This window comes from Saccopteryx leptura, chromosome 10 (genome assembly GCF_036850995.1).
Source record: "Saccopteryx leptura isolate mSacLep1 chromosome 10, mSacLep1_pri_phased_curated, whole genome shotgun sequence".
Lineage (NCBI taxonomy): Eukaryota > Metazoa > Chordata > Mammalia > Chiroptera > Emballonuridae > Saccopteryx > Saccopteryx leptura.
Window position 1 is genome coordinate 20,375,835 of NC_089512.1, and position 26,753 is coordinate 20,402,587.

The 26,753-nt window shown below is 42.3% G+C and overlaps 1 protein-coding gene across 2 annotated transcripts in view; it reads left to right on the top strand.

Annotated features, from left to right (window-relative positions):
* GADL1 (glutamate decarboxylase like 1) overlaps positions 1-23,880 on the top strand; it is a 186,774-nt gene extending 162,894 nt beyond the window's left edge. For both annotated transcript variants that reach the window (XM_066350801.1, XM_066350802.1), the window contains one exon: positions 22,205-23,880. In XM_066350801.1, coding sequence (XP_066206898.1) covers positions 22,205-22,378 — 174 coding nt within the window. In that variant the 3' untranslated portion in view covers positions 22,379-23,880. The remainder of the gene's footprint in view (positions 1-22,204) is intronic.
* Positions 23,881-26,753: the final 2,873 nt, after the last annotated feature.

A 26,753-nucleotide genomic window follows, 5' to 3' on the forward strand; every position in this document is an offset into this window, starting at 1 on the left:
ATCTACCTTGGTGTTTTGCAAGGGAATTATGGTGGATACGTCAGATTATCCATCTCATGAACAGAAAAGACTGGCTGTGGTTGTTAAGGATCGTGGTCGTTATTTTGGCAGTAGAAGAAATGGAAAGAATGGAGAGGAAGGTATTTTAGTATATATTTTGGGACAGGGTGAACTCTAAGAGGAGGGCTGGAAGAAAAATTTTAAATGTTAAATCAGGCAGAAAATGTACTAGAAAATATACTTTTGTCTGGTGACTTTTAATTTATAGGAAGAAAAAGGTGCTTTGATTATCTCAAGAATTGTTCTTACTCACTGGCATTTTATATTTCATCTTAATTAATTCCTACAAAACCTTTATGAAGTGGCTTTTATTATCTCTGTTTTACCTATGGAGAAACCGAGAAGTTATCCATGCCCTTTAGTAGCCACTGTGTAACTTTTCATCTTGAAACAATATAAACATGTTTGTAAAACATTAGGCTTGCTTTAGGATTTGTGTGTGTGTGTGTGTGTGCGTGCGCACGCGTGTATGTGTATGTGTGTGTGTTTAAGTTTTCTTATGATATAGCAGGGGTCAACCTACTGACCAAATCTGGTTCATTGCCTGTTTTTGTAAATAAAGTTTTATTGACAGCCACATTCATATGTTTTCTATTATCTATGGTTGCTTTTACTTGTGACCTAAGCACTTGCAACAGAAATTGTATGGCCTTCAAACCTTAAAATGTTTAGTCTGGCCCTTTAGAAAAAGTGTTTGTCAACCTCTGTGCTATAGATTGATACCGTCTCTCTGTAAGGCTAAGCCATTTTTATGATGGCAGATACTCATTGCCTAATAGCTTACTATCATCAAGTTGTTGCCTTGACTTTCCCTATGACATATCTAAGTGCACCATAGCCTCGGGGTTGCGGGCTTCAGTCTCCCATGGCTAATGCAGAGAAGATCAGTTAAAGCCAAACATGCAAACAAACCAGAGTTACCGAGGTTGCTGTCAAGCCGGACTCACCCCAGATCTAACCTAACACATCTTAGTCTGAGTAATGTTAAGTTTTACTTAGTTATGCTCCAGCAACAAATGAGTCCCCTGCTCTCCCCTCCCAATCTCAGTGTTTTATAATGACAAAGTTTATTTTCCGATCGCATTTCGTGTCTACTGTGGGTCCGGGTCGGCTCTGCTCTGCCCCTGCTCTTCATGCCCACATCCAGGCTGGAGGTGGAGCCCCCTCTGGGACATGCCGTCCTCATAGCAGAGGGAAAGGAGCAGAGGGTTGGGACAAACACACAACAGCTCTTGAAGCTCACTCTCAGACTGTCCACGCGACACTGGAGTGGTGACATACACTCCTGCCGTAGGGAGGCACTGTGGGTTACCAGGCAAAGGCACGGATGCATTCTCTCACAACACGAAGGACATTTGAATAATTGAAAACAATCATAAAATCTTCCACAGGCCATAACAATCAACCCCCCATCTGCCAACTAGAAGATGTCCATCCTCCTACCCAGCACTTAGGAAACCAGAGTGTGGGACGAAACCTCGGTGTTATTGCTTGGTGTGAGTACCTCACTGTCCCGCCCCTGTCCTCCGTGGGCTATTGCTCTGTGTTTCTGGAAGCCAGCCTTCCCTCGGCCTCCCCACACGTGTTTCTGCTTTCCTTTCTGGGGCGAGCGCCTATGACTTGACAAATAACCAGCGGTGAGGTAAAAGCAGGTCCAGTCATCGGCTTTGATTTACGCACTCTTCTGAGGCACTTGATTTATTCCAGAGGCCTGCTTTCTATTTGTCGGGCTTCTAAAATGGAAAGTTTAAAAAAAAAAATCACTTAAAAGGCTGCTTCTGATATGAGTTTCAATTTCCTTTTTAAAGGAAGCAGACCCTTTTGTGAGCCTGGAGATGAGAGTTGTCTGTTCAATGCAGGTATTTCTGGCTCTTCTGCCTGGAGGTCAGTGAGGCAGAACAAGATATTAGAGATACTTCCCCAAACCGGGTCAGAACTGCCTTAAAAGATGAGAGGATTATTTCAAGAAACCACACCATCATCCACTCACACAGGTTGAAAAAACTTCATTTCAGTAACATTTTTGGACTTCGAACAACTGTCTGCGGAGATGGATTAGTCAGCGCGGGGAGCACACAGCGTTGTCGCACGGGTTCCATTTTTAGTGCTCCGTTCAGCAGAACTTCATTATTTCAAAAGCTAAGCAAAAGCAAGTCTTCAAAAGCAAGTTCATCACTTTCTATCTATCTCTGAACAAGTAAGTCAAGAAAATGATCCAAAATTATGGAGCAAGAAAGGAAAGAAAAAACAGAAATTTTTTTTAAAATACACATGTTGAAAGACCTTCAAAAGTAATAATGTTCAGGCTTAGTGGTTATCTCATGGTTGTATGGTTTCGTTTGCTTATGTCAGTGGTAGTCAACCTGGTCCCTACCGTCCACTAGGGGGCGTTCCAGCTTTCATGGTGGGCGGTAGCGGAGCAGCCAAAGTATAAATAAAAGGATAGATTTAACTATAGTAAGTTGTTTTATAAAGATTTATTCTGCCAAACTTAGCGAAAATCTGACATAAAATACTTGGTAAGTAATTATTATTCTATGCTTTCACTTGCTGCAACTCTGCTTTATACATTTTATAAAGTAAAGTTACTTCCCTACTTTGTAAATCACCATTACTGTAGAACTGGTGGGCAGTTAGAAAATTTTACTACTGACAGAGATACAAAAGTGGGAGGTAGGTATAAGAAGGTGGACTACCCCAGGCTTATGTGATGTATGAGATGAATATATGTATATAGTAAACACGAAAAGCCTTCTTGTTAAACTCAGTGACAATTTAGGCAGGTCCGCCCCTTACTGCTGTTGAGTTCCTATTGTTTGGGAGTGCCAACCAATGCAGTGACCAGGAGAAGACCTCAGCTTTAAATAATTAAAAGGACAAGACCCCAGTGTATTAATTTTAGATTGTGTGATTGTGCATCTCTAAAACCCAAGGCCATCAGATAGATAGATAAATAAATAAATAGATAAGTAAATAAATAAATAAATAAATAAAGATTTGCTATAGTAGATGAACAAAGTTGGGTATCTAAAAAAAAGTTTTTTTATTTTTTCCTAAAGAGTAAGAAACTAGGAGCTAGAAAGTTGAAATTCATATCAGAAGACATCTTTTTAAGTCAGACCATCATAGCAAAAAAAAAAACAACCCACAATAAATAACCAAAAATTATAGCACCAAGAGAACAAAGCTATAAAATTTTAAGGCCACAAAAAAAAAAAAACCCAACCCTAATGTTCCATTAACAATTTCTGTTTTGCAAGTTATTGTAAACGGAGCAACTGTAAAGAGCTATTTTATTCTGCTCGTGGAGTCTGTGGGGGAGACATTCAGACAGCAGAGGGCAGAGCGTATCTGGGGACGCATCCCGGACGACTAGCTGGCGGGGTCAGTGGCCAGGGTTGGCGTTTCCTGGATGCACCTTCACTCACGTGTTTCCTGGTTGATTCTGGCCCTTGCTCGGACCTCATTTTGGACCGTCAACCAGAACACACACATGAGGCCTCTCCAGGTGACCTGGGACTCATCATAGCATGGTGGGCTCAGGAGAGCTGGACTCTAAAAACGCAAGTATTCCTGAAAACCTTCTCTCCTGACCTCGCCCGGAAGGCCATATAGTGTCCATACATCTGAATGCTAATTAACCGGCCACCAGGCAGGCCTCTCTGATGCAGGGAATCCTCTTTGGGAGGAGTACCAAAGAAATTGTAGTTCTATATTTTTTAAAAACCACTTCATTTAGAAACTGAAAAACTCTATAATTCAAGATGAGAAGATTAGTTTTCCCTAATTAATAAAGGCTTAATATAATTCTAATCATATTAACAGAAGGGTTTTTTTTTCTAATTTGTCAAAGTGTTTCTAGATATCATCTAAGAGAATAAGTGGGTACCAATAGGTAAGAACATCTCAGCAAGGATTACTACTAACAAGGGAATTCCCCCTCAAGCACTTTATTATTTTATAGACTACAATAAATAAAACAGCTTGGATTACTCTAAAAAAAGACATATCAATCTTACAGAATAGAAAGCCAAGACCCATATGTTCATAGGAATCATGCCTGTTCCCAGGACATGCCGGGGAAAGAGAGACTTATTCCATGAAAGGTGTTGAGACTACTGGTTAAATGTGGGAGCTACAGGGAGGGTCTCTCCAATTTATGCAAGATACAAATGGAATGCTCAAATGGATTAAACGTTTCAATTTAATCCATTTACTCATACCAGAAAAACACAAATTTTTTAATCTTGGTGTAGATAAGGCTTTCAAGTATAACACGAATACTGGAAAATATATATGTATATAATCGATAGCTCTAATTATATATATTAAAACTGTACATGAAATAAATAGAAACAAAATTAAAAGTAGATGAATAACTTGCAACATGTAAAACAATCAGATAGTTAATATTCTTAATAATAAAGGGTTTTTCTAAAGCAGGAAAAAAAACAAAACAAAAGATGATCACCCAAAATGAGCAAAGAACATGAACAAGCAGTTCATAGAAGGAAGATATTCAAATGGCCAGTAGATAGGGTGAAACCCTGGGGACTTACTGGTGGAGGTGAGGAAGGAGAAAGCTCAAAGGAATGAGTCAGCCAGTTTAAAAATCAACTGACCACAGTCTTACAGTTTCTTGAGCGACTCCCTGGAACAACTTGCAACACCAGCAAGAAGAATGGGAATTGTCAATAGTTAAGATAAATGCTCCGAAACTCCCCTCATGCCCCCTTCCATCCTGAGACACGAGGGTCACCTATGCCTCCAGACAAAGGGATGGATCGCGCACCCTGTTACATGGACACAGTAAAGGTATATAAGCTGTAAGAAAACTAACTTTGGGGAGCTCATGAATTGAAGCCTATTAGGTCAATGTGGCTCCACTGGCAAATAAACCCCTTCCTTCAGCAAGGTGTGTGAACGTCTTTTCATCCTCTGGGGGTCATTTCCTTTGTTCTTCCGACAGAAGAGCACAGGAATGGGATAATGATAAACTAAGAGAAGCAAAAGCGCCCTTCGATTGGACAGTGATGTAGCTTGGTTGTGTAGCTGTACTTGGGGCAGACTTGAGGTTCAGTTATGGAAATCATCACTTATTATTTATTATTATTCTACTTGAACATAACTCGACAGTGCAGGGCTTATCCTTAACTCTTAAGCAGAAGCAGCTTGGTTTTAGGAAAGCAACATGCTTCTCCGTGACCGTCGTATTTCCCCAACTTGGTCAAGAATGGGAGACTCTGGGAGCCCCCTTCTCCCCTTGGTCTGGTCACGTAGGAAGTATTCCCTTAGCTAGTAGCATCTTGAGGGCTATTTTTCAGATATTCCAAAATAATAGATCTTGAATAATAGTGATAAATACATTGCCAATCTGATTCAAATGCCATCTTTCTCAAACTCATACATAAAACTCCAGTAAATAGGGCACTTAGAGTGGAGCTTGGTTTAGGCCAAGGGCCTGGTCCACTTCGCCACCTTCTTGACCCTGCGGCAGCCCTCACCCCACCGCAGTACTCTGGAGCCTGTAGGCCCTGGAACACAAGTGGAACACCGTGACTTTGAGGAAAAGGAACTTACAACTTTAAGCAGTAAGTAAAAGAGAGCTGAGCAAGCTCCATAAGGAAGAATATATAGTTCACTTTTGTTAATTCACTTGAAATGTGAAAACCCTTAAAGCTGCACCTTAATATTTACAGCATTCATTGTAAAACACTCTTTACAAGTATTTACACAGATTTCAGTGACGGACACCTAACACTTAACATTTTCTCAATATTTTTATGAGCTATACAGGAACAGTAATTATTTTTAAATATCCTCATGGTAGCTCTCTTTGATTCGGTTAAAAAAATTTCAAAAAGCAAAGCAGGTGACACGAAGCATGTGCCTTTAAAAGTCCAGGCTTTGCCTGTGAGGTAGACACATCAGGCGTTTTAGGATGCACTAGCGCTGAATAAAGAAAGAAGTGCGTTGAAATGATATGAAAACCACTATAACTAGGGATTTAAAAGCCGCAGGGAGAGGTAGGTGTCTGTCCTGTGTGTGCAGCTCAGAGTTGGATGGACAATGAGAATCATATTCAACCCCAAAAGGTTAAAAAGACAACTCGAATTTCCATTTAATTCCAGAAGCAAATAATCAGTACAAAAACACCCCCCCCCCAAAAAAAAACTATATATAAGACAATTGTGCAGGTGGCGGGGTGCAAGTAGGTGGTGGCAGGAAGGTGCCGCCCCCCCCCCCGTCGTCCTCCCCCCCCCGCCGTCCTCCCCCCCCCCCCGCCGTCCCCCCCTCTCCCCCAGGCCTCATTCAGATGCCTCCGCAGACTGTGCAGAGCCCGATGTCATCTGGACAGAGCAGCACAAACCGTGGGATGACTTCCTGTTTCGCTCCCTGCCTTGCCAGGCCCGGAGTCTGCTGTAACAACCAATACTTCTGCTACTCAGGAAGCTAAGCCTCCCAAGCCCAATGTGCAGGTTCGGCATCTTAAATTCTTGCCTGCCAACACCGTGAACCCCTCCCACATCTGTGCCCGAGCCGCTCCGGGGTTTTGCATGTATGCCCCAAACAGCCTCCTTGGCTGGGAGAGGCTTGTTGGCATCCAGTGAGTCCAGAGACAGAATTTCAGCGGTTAATTACCCAGTGTCAAAAAGTGAAAAGGAACAGCATTCTCTGGGAAAGTTACACTCAGAAGACCTGTGGGAAAAGAATCAGAATTTTTTTTTTCTTCTTCTTCTTCTTTTTGTATTTTTCCGAAGCCAGAAACGGGGGGGGGGGGGGGGGGGAGCAGTCAGACAGACTCCCGCATGCGCCCGACTGGGATCCACCTGGCATGCCCACCAGGGGGCGATGCTCTGCCCATCCAGGGCGTCGCTCTGTTGCGACCAGAGCCATTCTAGCGCCTGAGGCAGAGGCCACGGAGCCATCCCCAGCGCCCGGGCCATCTTTGCTCCAATGGAGCCTTGGCTGCGGGAGGGGAAGAGAGAGACAGAGAGGAAGGAAAGGGGGAGGGGTGGAGAAGCAGATGGGCGCTTCTCCTGTGTGCCCTGGTCGGGAATCGAACCTGGGACTCCTGCACGCCAGGCCGATGCTCTACCACTGAGCCAACCAGCCAGGGCCCAGAATTTTTATCCTCTTTAGAATGCTTATCTCATTAAGCGTGTGGGTGACGTGTAAGCGCAGCACCGATGTAGCCGACAACTAGGAAATCTGTGTCCCTGCTCCAGTGGCCAGATGCAGCATTTAGAAGTTTGGGACCACTGCCCAGGGAACTTAGAGAAAAAGCTAAGATCGTCCCATTTTCTTTCAAACTGATGACACTCTTTGGATATGTTAAGAATCTTTGATGAACCATGTCCCAGTGTATGTGCCTCTCAAAATGTCACTTTGGACACTGTAAATGTATACAATTTTTATGGGTCAATTCCTCTCTCCCTCCTCCACCCAACCTTCATGCACTGCCTCTGATACCTGTCCCCTTATAATTTAGAGGTGAGCTGCATTCGTACAGGTGGAAATAATCCAAATAAAACAGCCACAAAAAAGAATCGAAGGGAAACAACTAAACTGTATTTTGTGTCTCTGAGGATTCCAGTTGACTTTGCTCACCCGTCAGTTTCATTGTCTCTTCTGGACCAACACAAGGGTAATAAGTCACGAGAGAAACAGAAAGGATGCAGAAGGGCCAAGACAAAGAGTAGGAGGTGTCCCTGGAGTACACGGGGCTCCTGATCACTGTTTTTCAACAGGAGCATGATGGCATTTTGGGGACAGCCTAAGTCTTCCTTGGGCAGGCTTAATGTAAGCACTGTGAAACATTTGGTGGCCCTGGCCGGTTGGCTCAGCGGTAGGGCATGCGGGGGACCCGGGTTCGATTCCTGGCCAGGGCACATAGGAGAAGTGCCCATTTGCTTCTCCACCCCCCCCCTCTTCCTCTCTGTCTCTCTCTTCCCCTCCCGCAGCCAAGGCTCCATTGGAGCAAAGATGGCCCGGCCGCTGGGGATGGCTCCTTGGCCTCTGCCCCAGGCACTGGAGTGGCTCTGGTGGGCAGAGTGTCGCCCCTGGTGGGCGTGCTGGGTGGATCCCGGTCGGGCGCATGCGGGAGTCTGTCTGACTGTCTCTCCCCGTTTCCAGCTTCAGAAAAATACAAAAAAACCCAACATTTGGTACCTTTGACCCTGCAGTCATTGCAATAATTCAAAATGCTTTGACTCCTTTTCCACATGTCCTCTCCCACCCGTGCCTGAAAATTTCCAAATAACTTGGCCGTTTTACGGAACAATCTAGGCATCTCCCAACACGGGCTAAAATTTGGGAGTTGGCCCACAGCAGTTACGGAGGAGCTATGGGCTCAGCTGGCTGCTTTGACACAATTGAGTATTAAATTTTTGCTTTATAGAGTGTGTAAAGCGTTTATTGTGTCCATTCTTCAGCTAAAGCTTTCGGTTCAGTTTGGTTTATTTTTATGACTGTTCATTTCAGCTGCCTTGAATATATGACTGACATTGGGTTTATTGGAATTGCTGTCATCGTCATTTCTGTTGTAAACACCAAATGTGAGGTTGTGTGCTTCACTCTTGCTGGGATTTTAAAACTTTGTTTTTGTGGCTTTGCTCCTGTGCGCAAGAAAGGATAAAACAGGGAAGTTCTTTTAAGTTGAAGCACTTTTCTTTTTGTGCATGTCTGACTTTGAGATATCTTTTGGAGGAAAATAAGGCTAAAAATCTGTATTTGAGAAAAGGTATGTCCCACCAAAGTGCAGCTTATTTCTCCGTGTTTTGTCAAGCTGAAAAGATCTGTTAGTTGCATGTGATTTCATGGGCTGTAGACCACCAATTTTACATAATTTAAGCCTGGGAGACTTGGAGACTTATACGAATGCAGCTCACCTCTAAATTATAGGGGGACAGGTATCAGAGGCAGCGTGAAGGTTGGGTAGAGGAGGAAGAGAGGAATTAGACAGGTAAGGAGCGACAGAACATAATTGAAAGAAGCAAATGGTTTCATTCGGCAATCAAAACAAAGAGCCTTACTGTTTCCTGAGCCATGGTTAAGTGTTTTTGAACACTTTATCAGGTTTTGTGATTAGCAGAAAAGTTGGCTAGCAACTTCGCTGAAGGTCACTAGTTTATTTCACTGTAAATTTGACATTAGTAATTCGAGAAGGGGAGAGTTCCAATCTCCAATCCCGAAATTGTTTTTTCTGTCTAAAACACCCCTCAACTCCCACCCCAAAGTCTTGTTAAGATACTGTCCTTCTCCCTGTTGCTAAACGTGCATCGTGATAACAAAAACTTGAGGTGCCTGGTAAATATATAGACTATTAAGTCTATCCCATTGAGATTCAAATCTAGTTGCTCTGGATTGGGGCCTGAATTCAGGGGATTTATATCTTCAAGCACATTTGGGAAGCACCTTCAGTGTTCCTTTGATAAAAATGTAAGTGGCAGGACAGCCCAAGGAGACTGTCCAATTTTGGACCAGCTCATGAATAGGGGAGAAATGCAGATGACCTTCTCAGTAGATGACCTTTCGTGTCTCCAAAGAGGTAAATTTTAACTTACAAAATATTGCTGTATTCTGAAAAATACTTACACTTATGAAATACTTTACACAATACAGAAATGTCTAGCATATAATGGAAGCATCCCTGCACACAATACATTTCAATGGAAAGCTTCTCTCCTTGTCATCCTGTCCCCTGCCCCCAACCAAACTGCCAAAATGATCACCAACTGTCTTACTTTTTAAAGGGAAAAAATAAATGTTTAGTTTGTCAATGTTGGGAAAAAAAACCCTTGGAATTTAAATAGAAGTTTAATACAAACTTGGCATACATGTAGTGCAAGACTGGATTTCTAAATCTGCTAACTCACAACCTCTCAAAATTATTTAAATACAGTTTAGATGCTTTTGGGAGAAACAAGAAATTACAAGTCAGGTTTCCACAGCACTTTCAAATGCTCGTGTCTCAAGACAGAACAGTGAAGTCATGTATTATAATAAAAGACCAGGCATGAATGTAAATTGATTAAGAGCAAATTCATTTTAAGAGATTAATAATACTAGCTCATATTATTGAGTGCCTGCCAGGTGCCAACTTTTGTGCCTGGTGCATCTATATATATTGTTTTATTTAGTCCACATGACAATTCTACAAGGGATTATCAGTTTGTTTGTTTTTTACATATATATACTTTTTTTCTTTTCTTTCTTTCTTTTTTTTTGGGGGGGGGGGAGGGTTATTAATTCTTAACAGAAGAGGAATGTGAGTCCCAGAGCAGTGAAGCATTTGCCCAAAGTCACACAGAACTTCAGGAATCAGGTCCCAGGTCTGTTGGTCTATGTGTGGTTAGTTGCCTCCCAACACCCTTTAGCAATACAGTTTCCACTAATCCACTCTGCCCACCATGAAGAAAAGCTTCAAGCGCCACCGTGTCCAAAATGCCTTCATCCTTTGCACCTGGGAGTGGTCGACATGACCCTTCTCATTTAACTGCAGAGAGATGACATTTTTTTTGCTCAAAGACCTCCAATTGGTGGTAGACCTGGAAGGAAATATCCCAGCTCAGAGCTCCATTTCCTTTGCAGAGTTTGCACTCTCGGCTTCTCCTGAATGAGTCTATTCATCTCCATCGTGTCCTGTCCTCTTGTTCAGAGCATTGTTACATGCTGCAGCCACCGTGTCATTGTCCACACTGTATCAGTCTTATGAAGAGATAATAGACTACTATCACTTCTGGCCTAGCAATAAGGAAACGGGGGGCCCTGGGAGCTCAAGTTATTTGTCTGATCTCAGAACCCCTTCGTTTTTTAAATCAATTCATTCTCAAATTTATATCACAAGTAAAATCACCTCTTAAGGCATACAGCTCTATGAGTTGTGATGAGGGCGTTACATTAGCTACTGGAAAAGCTTTATATTAGGCTCCAAGGGATAGAAAGAAAAATCAGGCAAAGGCCCAGCTTTAGACAGAAGTTAAAGTTCAGTGTTCATGAATCCACCACTGTGGTGTCACTCCGCACAATGCCATCACCCCTAAAAATGATCTCAGGCTGCCTCTTTGTCGTCAACGCCTCCCTTGGAGGCCCAAACCCTGGCACCCTCTGATTAGTTTTTCAGCCACATGACTTTGCCTTTTCCAGACTGCTAGATAAATGCCATCATATGGTAAGTAGCCTTGTGAGTCAAGCTTCTTGTACTTGGCGTAATATATTGGAGATTCCTCCATGTTGCTTCTACAGTTGGTTACTTTTTATTGCTGAGTACTATCCCATGGTAGGGATGTACCACCATTTATTTATCCATTCAGTAATTGAAGGGCATTTGTGTTTTTTGTTTGTTTTGTGACAGGACAGAGAGAGGGACAGACAGACAGGAAGGGAGAGAGATAAGAAGCATCAATTCTTTGTTGTGGCACCTTAGTTGTTGCTTTCTCATATATGCCTTGACTGGAGGGGCTACAGCAGACCGAGTGACCCCTTTGTCAAGCCAGTGACCTTGGGCTTAAGCTGATGAGCCTTGCTGAAACCATATGAGCCTGTGCTCAAGCTGGTGACCTCCGGTTTCGAACCTGGGTCCTCTGCGTCCCAGTTTGATACTCTATCCACTGTGCCAGCGCCTAGTCAGGCGCATTTGTGTTGTTTTGAATGAAGTTGCTGTAAACTTTTGCATCTCTTTCATTACTAATAGGAGAAATAACATGTTTGATCATTTCATTTGATTTGTGGTTTTTAAGAAAATAGTCTAAATTCTGTATCTATAGATAGTTGCCCCTGAAGGCAATGCATTAAATTGCACAGTGTGAGCCCTTCAGCACAGAACACTGGCAGAGGTAGCGTCTGCTGCCAATGTCAAGTAATTATTGACAAAAGACAGCATTCTTCAGCTATTTCCTATTCCGAAAGAAAAATGTGTACCTTGATGAAATGACAGAGAAACAGGATTATTTTACCTGAGACTACATCAGGAAGAAAAAAACAAAACAAAACAAAACAACAACAACAAAAAAGCAGAGGGAGATTTCAATGGTACTTGAACACAAGCTGAGCAGGCTACAGTTTTCCCCTCTGCATTGCCAGACATTCTAAGAAATGTGGATGTGGCCCTGGCCGGTTGGCTCTGTGGTACAGGGTCAGCCTGGCGTATGGACATCCCAGGATCAATTCCCGGTCAGAGCACATAGGAGAGGCGACCATCTGCTTCTCCACCCTTCCTCCTTCTTTTCTCTCTCTCTTCCCCTCCCTCAGCTATGGCTCGACTGGTTCAAGCCTGGGCACTGAGGATGGCTCCATAGCTTCCACCTCAGGTGCTAAAAAAGAAAAAAAAGAGCAACGAAGTAACGCCCCAGATGGGCAGAGCATCATCCCCTAGTGGGCTTGCCAGGTGGATCTCAGTTGGGTGCATGTGGGAGTCCGTCTCTGCCTCCCCTCCTCTCACTAAAATAAAAAATAAGTAAATAAAAAGCAATGTGGATGTGCTCTCGCATTGTCCTCACGAGTGCTGGTTTCTTCCCTAACGGCAGATGGAAACTGCCTGTATGATCAGGTGTGACCCACATTTTTGCTGCTCTGATCTCAGAACAATTTTGGACAAAAGTAAATTGTGTCGGGAGAGCAAATGTCTATTCTCTACAGACTATCACATTTGGCGCAAGAGAGACAAAGCACTCAAATGAATTTGAAAATACAAAAGAAAGTTTTTGTAAGGTAACAACTGTTTTTCTTTTTACCATTTACCACGTTTTCAAGATGTCAAGTTCACTGTCAATACAAAGAACTTTTTATATAAGACTAAAAAAAATCACTTTCTCCTTTGGACTGTAGTATTTTAGATCCTAAGGAATGTTTTCTTCCACCAGTTGTTTGTTTAGCAAAAACTACCCTGGGTAGACAGAAGTTACAAACTAGAGGATATATATATTCAGTTGAATTCAAAACCCATTTCAACTCGACTTCTGAGTTGCATGTGTAACGGAAAAGCCAGTTGGTAGTTAAAATCAGAGGAAACCCAGATATCTGGTTCAAAGATTAAAGTGTTCATTTGGGTTTTAGGAAGTTCTTAAATGTGACATAGTATTAAACTCATTCATAATCAGAAATTGATAAAATACGCCTTTCCATTGGAGAATATGCTTTCTTTAAACATTGATGCCAAAAGGAAGACAGAGATGTAAATTTGTGCTTAGACTTTGTGAACCAATATGGTTGTTCATCAGAAGAGTGTTCATCAAAGTGTGAACATTTTATGCCAACTCTTTCCATGACCTAGATTTTAATATTCTACTCAGGAGAACTCTCCCCAAGTTAACATGGAGGGTGGGGCTTATTGGGAACCCAGACTGTTTGGGAACAAGGCATATATCAAATTGCTTTTTGTTTAAAGTGTCGGGGGGCTTTACATATTTTTAATTCTGTTTAATTCTCATATCAACCCCAGATTTAGAGCCAGAGAGCTCTAAATTTAAATCCTGACTCCACCTTGGAGAGTTAACCCCTCCAAGCCTCTTTCCTAATCTATAAAATGGAGATAGTCTCTCCTATCAGCTTGGAAAATCCCAGTTAAAACCCCTCAATAGAAGGAGCCTCACACCTGGCCAGTGGTGGTGCAGTGGTTAGAGTGCCAACTTGGAATGCTGAGGTCACTGGTTCAAAATCCTGAGCTTGCCCAGTCAAGGCACATACAACAAGCAATGAACAGCTTGAGTGAAGCGATTATTTCTCATCCCCCACCCCCTATAAAATCAATACATAAAATCTTTTTTGAACAATTACTTTTTGTGATTGTTCAAGAATAACAGTATCAGAAGAAAACCACCGTGGCAACCCTGCTCACCCATCTGTGGCGCTGGTTTCATGCCCTACTGGAGGAGGAGACTCAAGAAGACCATTGTCATTGGTGGGTTCAATGCAGAATTTCTGTCCATTGTGCCACCACCTGGTCAGGCTCAATGCAGAGTTTCTGAAGGAAGCCCAGTGAACAGGATTTTCTATGTACTTTTTCCTTTGAAGGAGTACATTTTACATATCATAACGCACTTTCCCATTTTGAGTAGGGAGTTGGTAAGAGATGTCCAAAGCCAAATCTATCCTATCACTCATTTATGCCCAGCCTTGGAGCTGTGAATGGCCTAAACATGTTTAAGTGGTTTAAAAAAATAATCAAAAGCAGTATAATAGGCCCTGGCCGGTTGGCTCAGCGGTAGAGCATCGGCCTGGCATGCGAGGGACCCGGGTTCGATTCCCGGCCAGGGTACATAGGAGAAGCACCATTTGCTTCTCCACCCCCCCCCCTCCTTCCTCTCTGTCTCTCTCTTCCCCTCCCGCAGCCAAGGCTCCATTGGAGCAAAGATGGCCTGGGCGCTGGGGATGGCTCCTTGGCCTCTGCCCCAGGCACTAGAGTGGCTCTGGTCGCAACAGAGCGACGCCCCGGAGGGGCAGAGCATCGCCCCCTGGTGGGCAGAGCATCGCCCCTGGTGGGCGTGCCGGGTGGATCCCAGTCGGGCACATGCGGGAGTCTGTCTGACTGTCTCTCCCCGTTTCCAGCTTCAGAAAAATACAAAAAAAAAAAAAGCAGTATAATATTATATGACATGTGAAGATCATATGATATTAAATTTCGTTGTTCCTAAATAAAGTTTTATTAGGACAGAGCCATGCTCATTTGTTTATGTATTGTCTAGGGTTGCTTTCATGCTATAGTGGCAGATTAGAGTTAATTTGTGACAGAGACAGTATGACTTACAATGCCTATAATATTTGTTATTTGCTGCTTTACCAAAAAATAGACGTTGACATCCTAGATCTAAAACAGTTAACATTCAAGTATAACAGCTGAATTAGTCCTCATTATATTGCTTTTTCAGTGTTTATTTTCCTTAACTATGTATATTAAAGAGTAGCTTTGGTATGGCAATAACTTCTGCCTCAGAGAATACAGAAGAGGAAAAATATGTATGAAGTTTAGTGTAAATGTAGGGAAATTAATAACTTTTTCAATTGACATTATATATAGAGAAAAAATACAGTCGATAATTTTCTGCATTTGATACAACTCTCTTTTAAGTAAAATAATCTTAGGAGAAAATGTTGATTACACCAAAACTCTTATAATTTACTCTTCAGTTTTCACTCTGCCTGCCCACCTCATGCTCTACTCACAAGACTTGCAAATTATTGTTAGTTTAGCCTCCTACTCCTTAAAAGGATTATTGTTTCTTGGAAGAAAATGGGATGTAGAGTAATTAAACTGAAACTGAGAAGAGAGTTCTCAAAGCTGGAGTTTGAGGAGCGTGTTTCATGGATTAGGGGAGAATTTAGGAAAAAAAACACACATAATAAAGTCTAGACTTTTGCCCTGGCCGGTTGGCTCAGTGGTACAGCGTCGGCCTGGCGTGCACAAGTCTCGGGTTCAATTCCCAACCAGGGCACACGAGAGGCGCCCTTCTGCTTCTCCACCCCTCCCCCTCTCCTTCCTCTCTGTCTCTCTCTTCCCCTCCCGCAGCCGAGGCTCCACTGGAGCAAAGATGGCCCGGGCGCTGGGGATGGCTCCTTGGCCTCTGCCCCAGGTGCTAGAGTGGCTCTGGTCGCAGCAGAGCGACGCCCTGGAGGGGCAGAGCATCGCCCCCTGGTGGGCAGAGCATCGCCCCCTGGTGGGCGTGCCGGGTGGATCCCGGTCGGGCGCATGCAGTAGTCTGTCTGACTGTCTTTCCCCATTTCCGGCTTCAGAAAAATACAGAAAAAAAAAAGTCTAGATTTTTTTCAAAAAGCACTGAGTGGTATAGCTGTCTAGAATCATAGTAGACGCCTGTGTAGTCTTTGTACCTCATATTTCTGCAAAAGTGTCACCTCCTTTAAGTATGGGTTTGTTTTCTCCAACACCCTGGATCTGTGCTGTCCAATATTTACAGGTGATAAATGTGACGATTTCACCATCATAGTGTATGACAGAAAAAGCTGTGTCAAGTCCTAAAATCTAGGGCACTTTGAACCATCGACTCTTCTAATCCTTGCACTAGACCAGGGGTCCCCAAACTACGGCCCGCGGGCCACATGCGGCCCCCTGAGGCCATTCATCCGGCCCCCGCTGCACTTCCGGAAGGGGCACCTCTTTCATTGGTGGTCAATGAGAGGAGCACATTGACTATCTCATTAGCCAAAAGCAGGCCCATAGTTCCCATTGAAATACTGGTCAGTTTGTTGATTTAAATTTACTTGTTCTTTATTTTAAATATTGTATTTGTTACCGTTTTGTTTTTTTACTTTAAAATAAGATATATGCAGTGTGCATAGGGATTTTTTTATAGTTTTTTTTTATAGTCCGGCCCTCCAACGGTCTGAGGGACAGTGAACTGGCCCCCTGTGTAAAAAGTTTGGGGACCCCTGCACTAGACTTTGAATAACTGATGTAGAGGCTTCACGATCAGGTGTGTGGTTTCGCTGAAATGCCATCATAACTGAAGCAGCTCCAAGATTTAACAACTGGCCAACGGTTAGGGAATCTATGAAGACCACACCAATAAACAAAAATAAATATGCAGAATAACAAGAAGGTCCACGACTCGAATGATAGACGCCTACAAGGAGCTGGGAGAGTTACAAGGGAGCGGCACTCAAAGCGCGATCTCCAGGCTCATGCAGGTCTGTGAACTTGTCTAGGTGATTGCAGTGAGCAATAAGGAAAACACGGGGTTGAGGAGCTATTATTTAAAAACCTTAATACCAACAAAGTAAGTTTACTGTTGAATTTCAAAATAAAAGAACAAAATGGGGCATTGTACTTTTTTAATTTTATTTTTATTTAGTAGTTCAATTTCATTTAGTAACTGACTTTTACTGTGACTCACAAAAGCAGGTATGGAATACACTGGAAAAATAAACTTCCTCACAGATAGTTTGAGAAACACTTTCTATTCTGAAAAAAAAATAGTGTGTTGCTGCGAACATTGTATAACACATTTTTCAAAGGAAATGTCATTTGTGGACATTGCCATTTTATTTTAATAAAAAAGCGATTATGGTGCCTGGTTTAAGCTACTTTTAAATATCAAATGCTATTTTATGCTGCGGGGGTGTGACAACAAAATTCTGGATCATGGCTGAAACATTATTTAAGGGGGAGAAACAGCAATCCTACGGAAACATGTCGATTAAGTTCCTGTGCAACCAGATAGAAATGTCAGGATCTTCCTCCACTTAAGATGCGGGGACCAGTGCTCTGAAGCATGGGAAAAGAACTTGATTTACAATTTGAAGGAAAACCAGCAGTAAAATAATTGAGAGCCAGAAAGCAATCTCACTCCTGCCAAATTGCTTTCCTCCATGCATGCTCCATTTAGGGATGCTCTTTGGATACTTACATTTAGTTTGTGCATAGTCTCTTTACCCTGTGAATATTCCGTCCTGTCGAATTAGGGCTATTTCTCTGCTGTGATCAGCAAAAAGAGACTATCCAAGTTACCCAGGACTGGATTGTGCCTGGAGCTTTATAAATAGGAAATAGTTGATGTATTTTTAAGTGCAAAGGTGATAAACTGGCTGTTAATGAGAACATTTGTGATCCCTGAATTGCAAAAACATAGGTTCCTTTCAAATATGCTTTAATTTGAGTTCCCAGGAATCAGAAGTGTGAAGGCAGATTGCAGCATTCTAAGGAGTTGGTAAAACATTTGCTAAACAACCACTACTGGTACTACAATTATAATCTGTAACAGACATTTCCTGAACATCAAGCTTGGTGTTGCTCATGGCTCTCTTTCACCATGAAGTATCCATAGACACGGAAGGTCTTCCCCTCTTGCCTCTAGGAACAGATCTTATATTCATGGTTACACACATGAAATATGTGGTATTGCCAAACCCTTACTTAATCGGTTCTCTGAGTCACAAAGCTATTGAGCCATTTATCTATAATTTTGGTAAGTCAGTGACAAACTTTGAGAAGTTTGGTTCTATATGCCATTGCCTTGCTCATAGGAGAACTGGTTGTTGTTGTTGTTGTTGTTGTTGTTGTTGTTTGAAAGTGAGAGGAGGGAAAACAGAGAGATAGACTCCCACATACATCCTGACCGGGATCCACCTGGCAACCCCCATCTGGAGCTGATGTTCGAACCAATTGAACCACTGGCTGCAGGAGAAGAGGGAGCAAAGAAGGAGAGAAAGGGGGAGAGAAGCAAATCGAAACAAATGGTTGCTTCTCTTGGGTGCCCTGACCAGGAATCGAACCCAGGACATATATACACCAGGCTGATGCTCTATGCATTGAGCCAACTGGCCAGGGCCCATAAGAGAACATTTTTATGCCTTCCACAAGAGTAAGAATTTAAAGATCAAAAATATCTTTTTTTTTTAATTGAAGGGCCTTCTTGCTTTTACCTCTCTTGCTTAACGTTAGACAATATTTTTGGTTTGCTTACAAAAAAAACGCAGTCCAAACAGATTTATTTTGAAGATTGCCTCATGTGAGACCCCCTGACACATGGATGAGCTGGAGTCCAAATTCTAATGCTCTCCAATGGGGAGGCATAAAATATCATTCAGGGAGAAGCACAGAGGTATTGAAAAATACATAGAAATAGACAATGCAAATTAGGTAGGAGCCAAGAACATGCCTGTTTTAAATTTAAAATGGGCTATAAGCCAGAGCCAGTTATACCCAGGGCATCCAGAGGAGGATGGAGATGAATATGAAAGGATTTTTTTATTTCCAAAAGAAAAATAAAAAAGCCTAGAGAACCACAATTGGTAAGCTCTAAAATTGATAGTCTGTGATTTTCCTGGCCAGACATTGGTCCCTGGTGAACCGGGTCTTTCTACTATTGATCGGCACTAGCACGATTGTGTTTTTCTCCTATATCTCCAGTTTACATCAAGAGGCCTCTGGCTCTTTAAACTAAAAATAAATGTGCCTTGGTTATTAGCTTAAGTCATACCGCAGTTCTGCATTGCTCTGTGGCCAAAAATGAGGATTTTAAGAGCAGTGAATGATGAATGGTGGGTTAGATATGTAAGTCACATGTGGTTGCGCACACACACGTACATAGGTGTACACACACATACATATGTGCGCACACACATACACCCATTCATGCCTGCATCTGCCCCAGAAGCCCTCCTACCTCAGGTGGTAAAGATTGGTCAGTTAAAGCAAATAATCTTAGCAAAACATGTAATGTATGCATCACTTAGACATTTTAACTTAAAACACATCTATGTGCTTTTATTTCCCCACCTTCTAATGAAAAGTTCGTTTTTTTCTCCCATCAAGTGAAGATTTCCAAATGCTTTCCGAAAGCAAGGGAGGCTTTTCCTGAGTAGAGGTCTGGTCACTAGAGGGCCTCCACTGTTCTAGCATAAACTACAGTGTTCAGAAATCAGCCGTCCCATCCAGCTCAGGTTTCTTTAAGTGGTGTGAATACACAGGCACCTGCGTGGCCACCTGTGTGCAGGACCGGTCTGGACTCTCAAGACTTTGTCTTAAAGCTTTTGCAGTTCTCTTACCGCACCTGACTTGCGGCCGTGTTTAGCAGCCCTCCTTCGTCTAGTCTTTCCGAAGGATTCAAGTTAGTTTTTTTTGTTTTTGTTTTTTTTCTGAAGCTGGAAATGGGGAGGCTGTCAGACAGACTCCCGCATGCGCCCTACTGGGATCCACCCGGCATGCCCACCAAGGGGCGATGCTCTGCCCAACTGGGGCGTCGCTCTGTTGCAACCAGAGCCATTCTAGCGCCTGAGGCAGAGGCCATGGAGCCATCCTCAGTGCCCGGGCCAACTTTGCTCCAATGGAGCCTTGGCTGCAGGAGGGGAAGAGAGAGACAGAGAGGAAGGAGGGGGGGGGAGTGGAGAAGCAGATGGGCGCTTCTCCTGTGTGCCCTGGCCAGGAATCGAACCCAGGACTCCTGCACGCCAGGCCGACGCTCTACCACTGAGCCAACTGGCCAGGGCTCAAGTTAGTTTTTAACGAAAGGCCCTGTGTTTTGCGCTAACCTCTCCTTTGTTTACATCTAATTTCACTAGATTTTATAATTCTAATCATGAATGACATTTGCATAAAGAGTTTAGGAAGAAAACTCAACTGATGCTTAGAGCATTCAAATTCAAGGGTTTCTAATAGGTGTGCATAGGTATCGCAGAGAGTTACCTACTAGCTTCCGCCTTTCAGCATCCACTGAACATTTGCCGCTAAATTTTGCAAAGAGAGTGGAGATGGTGTTTATTCAACTCTGGTTTTCTAATCAAAAAAAAAAAAAAAAAGCTCAGAATAAAATTTGTGACATATTTCCAGATATTTATAGAACATGATGGTTCACATTGTTCCCCAACTTGACCGCTGACTTCATCTTTTTCTACATTTTCTTTCTTTTTTGCTCCTATATTTTCATGTCCCATTAGGCTAAAAGAGCTCCAACCTTTTGCTAGAATGGCAATGTGATATTGCTTAATAGGTGTTTGTTTTTGCTGTTGTAGGCATCGTGTATTCCATGTTCTGCAAGATTTATGTTCTAAAATTAGCACATCTGGAATAAAGTACTTAGTTCACATTATCCTTGAAAGCCCCCTGAGAAAGCCCTGTGCCTAAGTCCAACCCATCATATCTCCAGAGGTCTAAAACCCTTAGTTATTCCATCAGCTTTGGAATAGATGAAGATTGTTTTGAGTGTCAAATGAAATAGTTCTGCATGTCTTCGATGGGGGGTGGGGAGGAATACCTGACCAAGCATCAGTGTGTTTAAAACTAGAGAGGTATGGCATGATCACACTCACACAGTGTCTCACGGGAACTGACATTTATGCCTGTCACTTAAAGAATTTTAAAGCACGTTGTGCCTGGTGTTATTTATGTATTCATTCTTCCCTTCTGGGTTAGCTGAGTCTCATCCTTCTGAGAGAATGAAGACAGAAACTCATTATTTTTCCTTTTCACATATTCAATAGGACACACTCAGAAACTTCAGTACAGGGTTAAAATAAAATGAAAATGGAAGAACTTGGCTTGCATTTCTAAGCCAGTAAGAGCGCACTCTTAATTTAAGTTAGCGTTTTAAAAATTAACTTCATTTTAAAGGTTTGTAAGCTAGTTCTTGGGTAGTTACACTGCTCAGTTGACAATGGACTCATTTTCTCATGTGGTTCTAAATTGGACTAATTTCTTCAGACATTAAGCTTCTAGAAAAATATGTGCATTTGGGTGATCAGGGCCCATTCCTCTCAAGTTAGCTGGAAATCTTTAAAGTATGGGTTTCCTAACTTTGATAACAGACAGAGGGGTTACTGTATTTTTCACTCCATAAGATGCACTTTCCCCCCCCCCCCATAGGTGGAGGAGAAAATACCCATGTGTCTTATGGAACAAAAAATATGGTATTTTATTAAATATTTTAACACACCATTTGGTTCAGAATATTTTTTTTCTTATTTTCCTCCTTAAAACCCTGGGTGTGTCTTATGGTCAGGTGCGTCTTATGGAGCAAAAAATACAGTATATTTCACATATGTCCTGTTAATAAACTATAAATTGTTAGACCCGCACATAATACCTGTACTAGTGTTTTACTTGGTAGACTATCAGTGCAAGTCTGTTATTTTGTGGTTCTCCTCCCATTTCTACCTTTTATTATTATTATTATTATTATTATTATTATTCAAGATGCCTGAATTAGAGTACTTTGTTAGTTCAAACAAATTTAAGAACATAACTTTTGACACTTTTAAGACTGTTACCCCTGAGGACCCCCGATTTGTTTCTAATGAGGGAGCTTTCAGATGGCTTAGGTTTCAGAGCGTGGGCTTGGGTGAGACTGACTCGTTTTAAATCTTGGCTCTCCATTTCCTGACCACAGGACCTCAGGTTCTTTATGTAACCTTTGCACCTCAATCCCCTCATCTATAAGTGTGCGTGTTAGTTAAGAGTATCTCCCTCATGGAGTTAGAGCGAAGATTAAATGAATTCACACATTTTTAAGCGCTTGAATCAGTCTTCCGATGTCGTAAGCTTTCAACAGGTTTGTATGAATGTTGACCGTGTTGTGTACATGAGGATAGGATCGTCGCTGGGGGTGCCCAGTAAACATCAAATGACTGGGTCAAATGAGTTGCAATGCTTGGTGTTCTGGTCTTTCACCTCTGCCCACCCTCTCTACCCGTGCAGGTGGCCCCGGCCATTAAGGAGAGGATGATGAAGAAGGGGAGCCTGATGCTGGGCTATCAGCCCCACCGCGGGAAGGTCAACTTCTTCCGCCAGGTAGTCATCAGCCCTCAAGTGAGCCGGGAAGACATGGACTTCCTCCTGGATGAGATCGACCTGCTGGGTAGAGACATGTAGCTGTGGCTTTTGGTCCCTCAGAGGCACGAGTTCTGTCCTGCAGAGGGTTACAGATCCAGGGCGTCTGGGGACACATGGGTGATGGCAGCCCTTCTGGTGAGAAATAGAACACACACCCCATCCAAGCCCAGCAACACCAACAGTCTAAGCGAATAGTATTAAGGACTCTCACTGCCTAGGCACTACTGTTGCTATACAAGAGGAAGTGAAGAATGGATTTTCTCAAGAATTGTCCCTGCGACAAAGAATTAAAGAGAGTTTCATTAAGTACCTTGGGGTGCCTGGAATCTAAGCTTTTATTGCTCTTTAAAGAACATATAAACTAGTAGTTTAAAGTAGAGGTTCTCTAAGTTAGGTCCCTAGACTAGCAGCGGGAGCATCACAGAACTTATTAAAATGCGCATTCTGAGCCCCACCTCCTACCTACCTACCGAATCAGAAACTCCCAGGGTGGGCCCAGTAGGTCTCCTGTGCGTTAGCGAGCCTCCAGGCGATTCTGAGGCCAGGTAAGATCTGGGAACCAGTGGTTTTGCGAAACCTTGCAATGATTGAAGAATCTCTCTGAGGCTTTGCCAGCAAAGGGACATCTAATATTTCAGTGATCCCTGAGCCAGTCTTTGAAAATATAGCTGCAGCTTCAATAGCACAAACGTTTAGGCACATCAGAAGTAAAGCAAAGCTATTTTTTAAAAGTGAGACTTTATAAGATGTTTACTTGATAAACAAGTATCTTTTCTGCAGGCTGAATGTTTATTCTCAAAAGTTAAAACTATTATCCTAAATTACTTAGAGAAGAGAATAAAAGAGAAACACTGTAGAATGGCCCTTCAAATCAAAACAATAGATCTAATCACTTCTGAAAATCATTGTGTCATTAGGTTGGCATAGACTTTAGATGTCTATGTCCCGAACTATGTACCACTTTCTGTTTGAGGGGCCCATTTCTTAGCTTGCTCTCTGCTAGTGGGAAATAACCAGCATGCAGTGCAGGTGATACATTTCCTTTTTCAAGATTTGAAATATCAGTGTAGACTATTAAGTGGTTCATATTGGGCAGAGAATCTGGGAATTAGAAGCCTTTCAGTATAAACACTTCCTTCATTTCGCCTAGGTTTTTCAGGCAGTCTGTCTCTTACCTGTGCCTAGATTTTTAGGAGAATATTATTTGACTAAGAAATGAGCAAAATTCAGAGGTGTGGATGCAGAGTTCAACTAGGTAAAATTATGAGTCTTATTAGAGCTCTGATTTGGAAGGCAAGTGATTGAAGAATGTTCCAGTATTAGATTTAGCTCATTCAATAACCTTTTCACACTCCATCATTAACTTGTGTCATTTCAATTTTGAAGAGTGAAAATCAGATATGTACTCTTTGCTTCTGTTCCATATTTTCATTTTGGGGTGTGTGGTTTCTTTAATATCTCCTTCGGTCAAAGAATTAACTTCAATTTCTGGTGATAGGGTTTGTGTTTGTGTGTGTGTGTGTGTGTATTGTGTGTTTTGCATTTCGTGTTGCCTTTTGTTCTAATATCTTTATAAAATGTTCCTGAAATCTATGTTCACAATAATTTGGGTTTCCTGAAATAAAAAAGTAACATTAGCACACACTTAGTGGTGTTTTTTTTTTTTCCTATTGTCTCCTCTTTACCAAACTGTACCTATACAGTTTAGATGTCATTTGGGCTCAGTTGTCATTTTAGCTAAATAATCGAGAGAGTAGTAGGTTGCAAGATGTTTTTTAGTTAATACCTCGAATTAAATGGCAACAGCAGTAGTAGCAAAGTGTGGATCTGCCTCTCAGTCAGTCTTTCTTCCTCTACGAGACAAGTCACAGGAAACTCAGTAGCCACAGCTTGGCTTCAGCTATGCCTTTTTTTTTTTTTTTTTTTTTTTTTTGAGAGATGAAAATTCCTTGATCAATTAAAAAGCAACTATTAACAGGTAGTTTGAAAGTTGCGTTTTGTTCTCTCAATGTCAAGATATACAACACAATCCACTGTCAACTGAATGGTCAAAAATGATTTATTTATTTATTTATTTATTTATTCATTTTAGAGGAGAGAGAGAAAGAGAGGAGGAGCAGGAAGCATCAACTCCCATATGTGCCCTGACCAGGCAAGCCCAAGGTTTCGAACCGGCGACCTCAGCATTCCAGGTCGATGCTTTATCCACTGCGCCACCACAGATCAGGTCAAAAATGATTTTTTTTTTTTTGATAAAAGGGTAGTTACAATTCATTCACTCATCAAACACATAGATAGCTGTGCTGCTGTGTTCCAGGCAGTGGTCTTCGGTGCTGAGGGATATGCAGTGAATGAAACAAGAAAAATTCTTGCTCTTCTGAAGCTCTCAATCCAGTTGGGGCAGACAGTCAACGAGTAAATCTGGAACAAGTCAGGTGATAATAAAGAGCTAGAGTATGAAAGTGTGAGTGGGGTGTGCTATTGGAGAGAAGTGGTTAAGCAGGGTCTCTGTAAGGTGCTATTTGAGTGGAGACTAAGAAAGTGAGTGAAAGAGTCATTTGAGCATCTAGGAGAGCAGTGTTCCAGGAAGACGGTATGGTAAGCCCAAGGCCTGAGGAGCTGCATTCATGGTACTTCCAAGGACCAACATAGAGGTAAGCATGCTCGAGCAGAGGGAACCGTGGGGTAAGTGGTAGGTGGTGAAGCCCAAGGAATATCTGGGAGTCCAGTACACTAGGCATTGTCGATGGGAATTAGAGTAAGGTGGAAACACATTAGAGAATCTGAAGAAGGTATTGAGTGATTCAACTTATATTTTAGAAGGATCGTTCAGATTACTGTTTGGAGAGTAGGGTAATATGTGGGCAAGAGCGAACTCGGGGTTTCCAAATAGGGAGCCATCGCAACTGTTCAAACAGTAAATCGTGATAGCTTATACTAGGGTTTTGGTGAATGAGTTGGTGTTAAGAGGCCCGATTTTGAAAGCATTTAAAGGTAGAGATTATGAGTTTGGCTAATGAAGTGGAGTGTTCAAAAGAAATGAGGGATTAAGAACAGTGTCATATACACTTTTGGCCTGGGCAATGGTAATAAAGAAATTGTTATTTACTGAAAGGAGGGCTGCACAAAGAGTAGCTTTGCCTGGTCTTGGTCTTGTAAAATCTGAGTTGTCTGTAAGTCAGCCAACCAGATATATTAGTCATTACTGATGAGTCTCAAATTCTGGGAGGGTGTTGGGGCCAAAGATATAAATTTCTAAGCCATCATAATAGGGGTTTTATTTCAAATTATGGTATTAGATATGGTCGTCTAGAGAGGGTTTTTAGATGTAAGGGGAAAGCAGGTCACAACTGATCCCTGAGAAACCAGCTCAAGATGAAGAAGAACATCAGGGAAGACTGAAGAGGAGCAGCCAGTGAGTCAGAACAAGAACCAAGAGAGAGAGGTCGCCCAGAGGCCAAGCAAAGAGACACTTTTCAGGAAGGATGGAGTGATCAGTCATATCAAATGCTGAGGACGGGTCAGGTAAGAACTGAGATTTACTTTAGTATTGGGAATGTAGAGGCCACTTATCTCTTGAAACTGTTTGCTAAAAATAAACAGAATACACTTTTCCATATTCTAGTAGTCATGAGGCTTTCTTCAATCAAACGACTTTTAAATTCCTCTTCTGGCTTTTGATTTTCAACAAGGGTTCTTTTTTGAAAGAGACCCAACATAAAGGAATTTAATCTTAAGGAAGTATCACGTTGCTAATTGGATCAGAGAGCATGAGGTTTAATAGCGTATGACAGAAGACTCAAATATTTGTGGTTTTGTTAGAGTGGTTTATTTTTCTTTATTCAAAAGAATTCCCAAGATAGACAATTCAGAGATGGTGTTTTACATTTGGTTACCCTGCAGGCAGATGTGTACAGGATTTGAGCACCAGCAGCCTGTTCATTTGGTAATCCCAGGAATCATTGTTCTGGGAGTAGAGTGAGATGGTGAAGAGAACGAAACCAGTATAGTGAACACTGATGCGCAAATTAATGCTGTGGACAACTGAGGCTGGACCCTGCCCATGACTTCTGGGAAAGGGTGCAGAACATAACTCAAAGATTTTCCATCTGAGGGGTGAGGAAGATGGACCATTCATTGGTGAATTCATTGATGAGGGCTGATCTAGGGGCCATCAGCTCCCTGACAAGCCTGACCATCCCTCCATGGACCTAGGAGGTCTCAGGTAGAGAGTATAGGTACTTGCCACTAAAACTGTCAGCAGGACTGGTGAGTGTTGGGAAGATATGGGAGGGACATGGACAACTTTTGCTACAGGGGAAGGGTACCTCCACCGTGGTGTGAGGAAAGGCAGCTCCTTCTATATTTTTAGAGATGGATTCAATCATCAATCCGTCAGTTTTACTCATGGCTA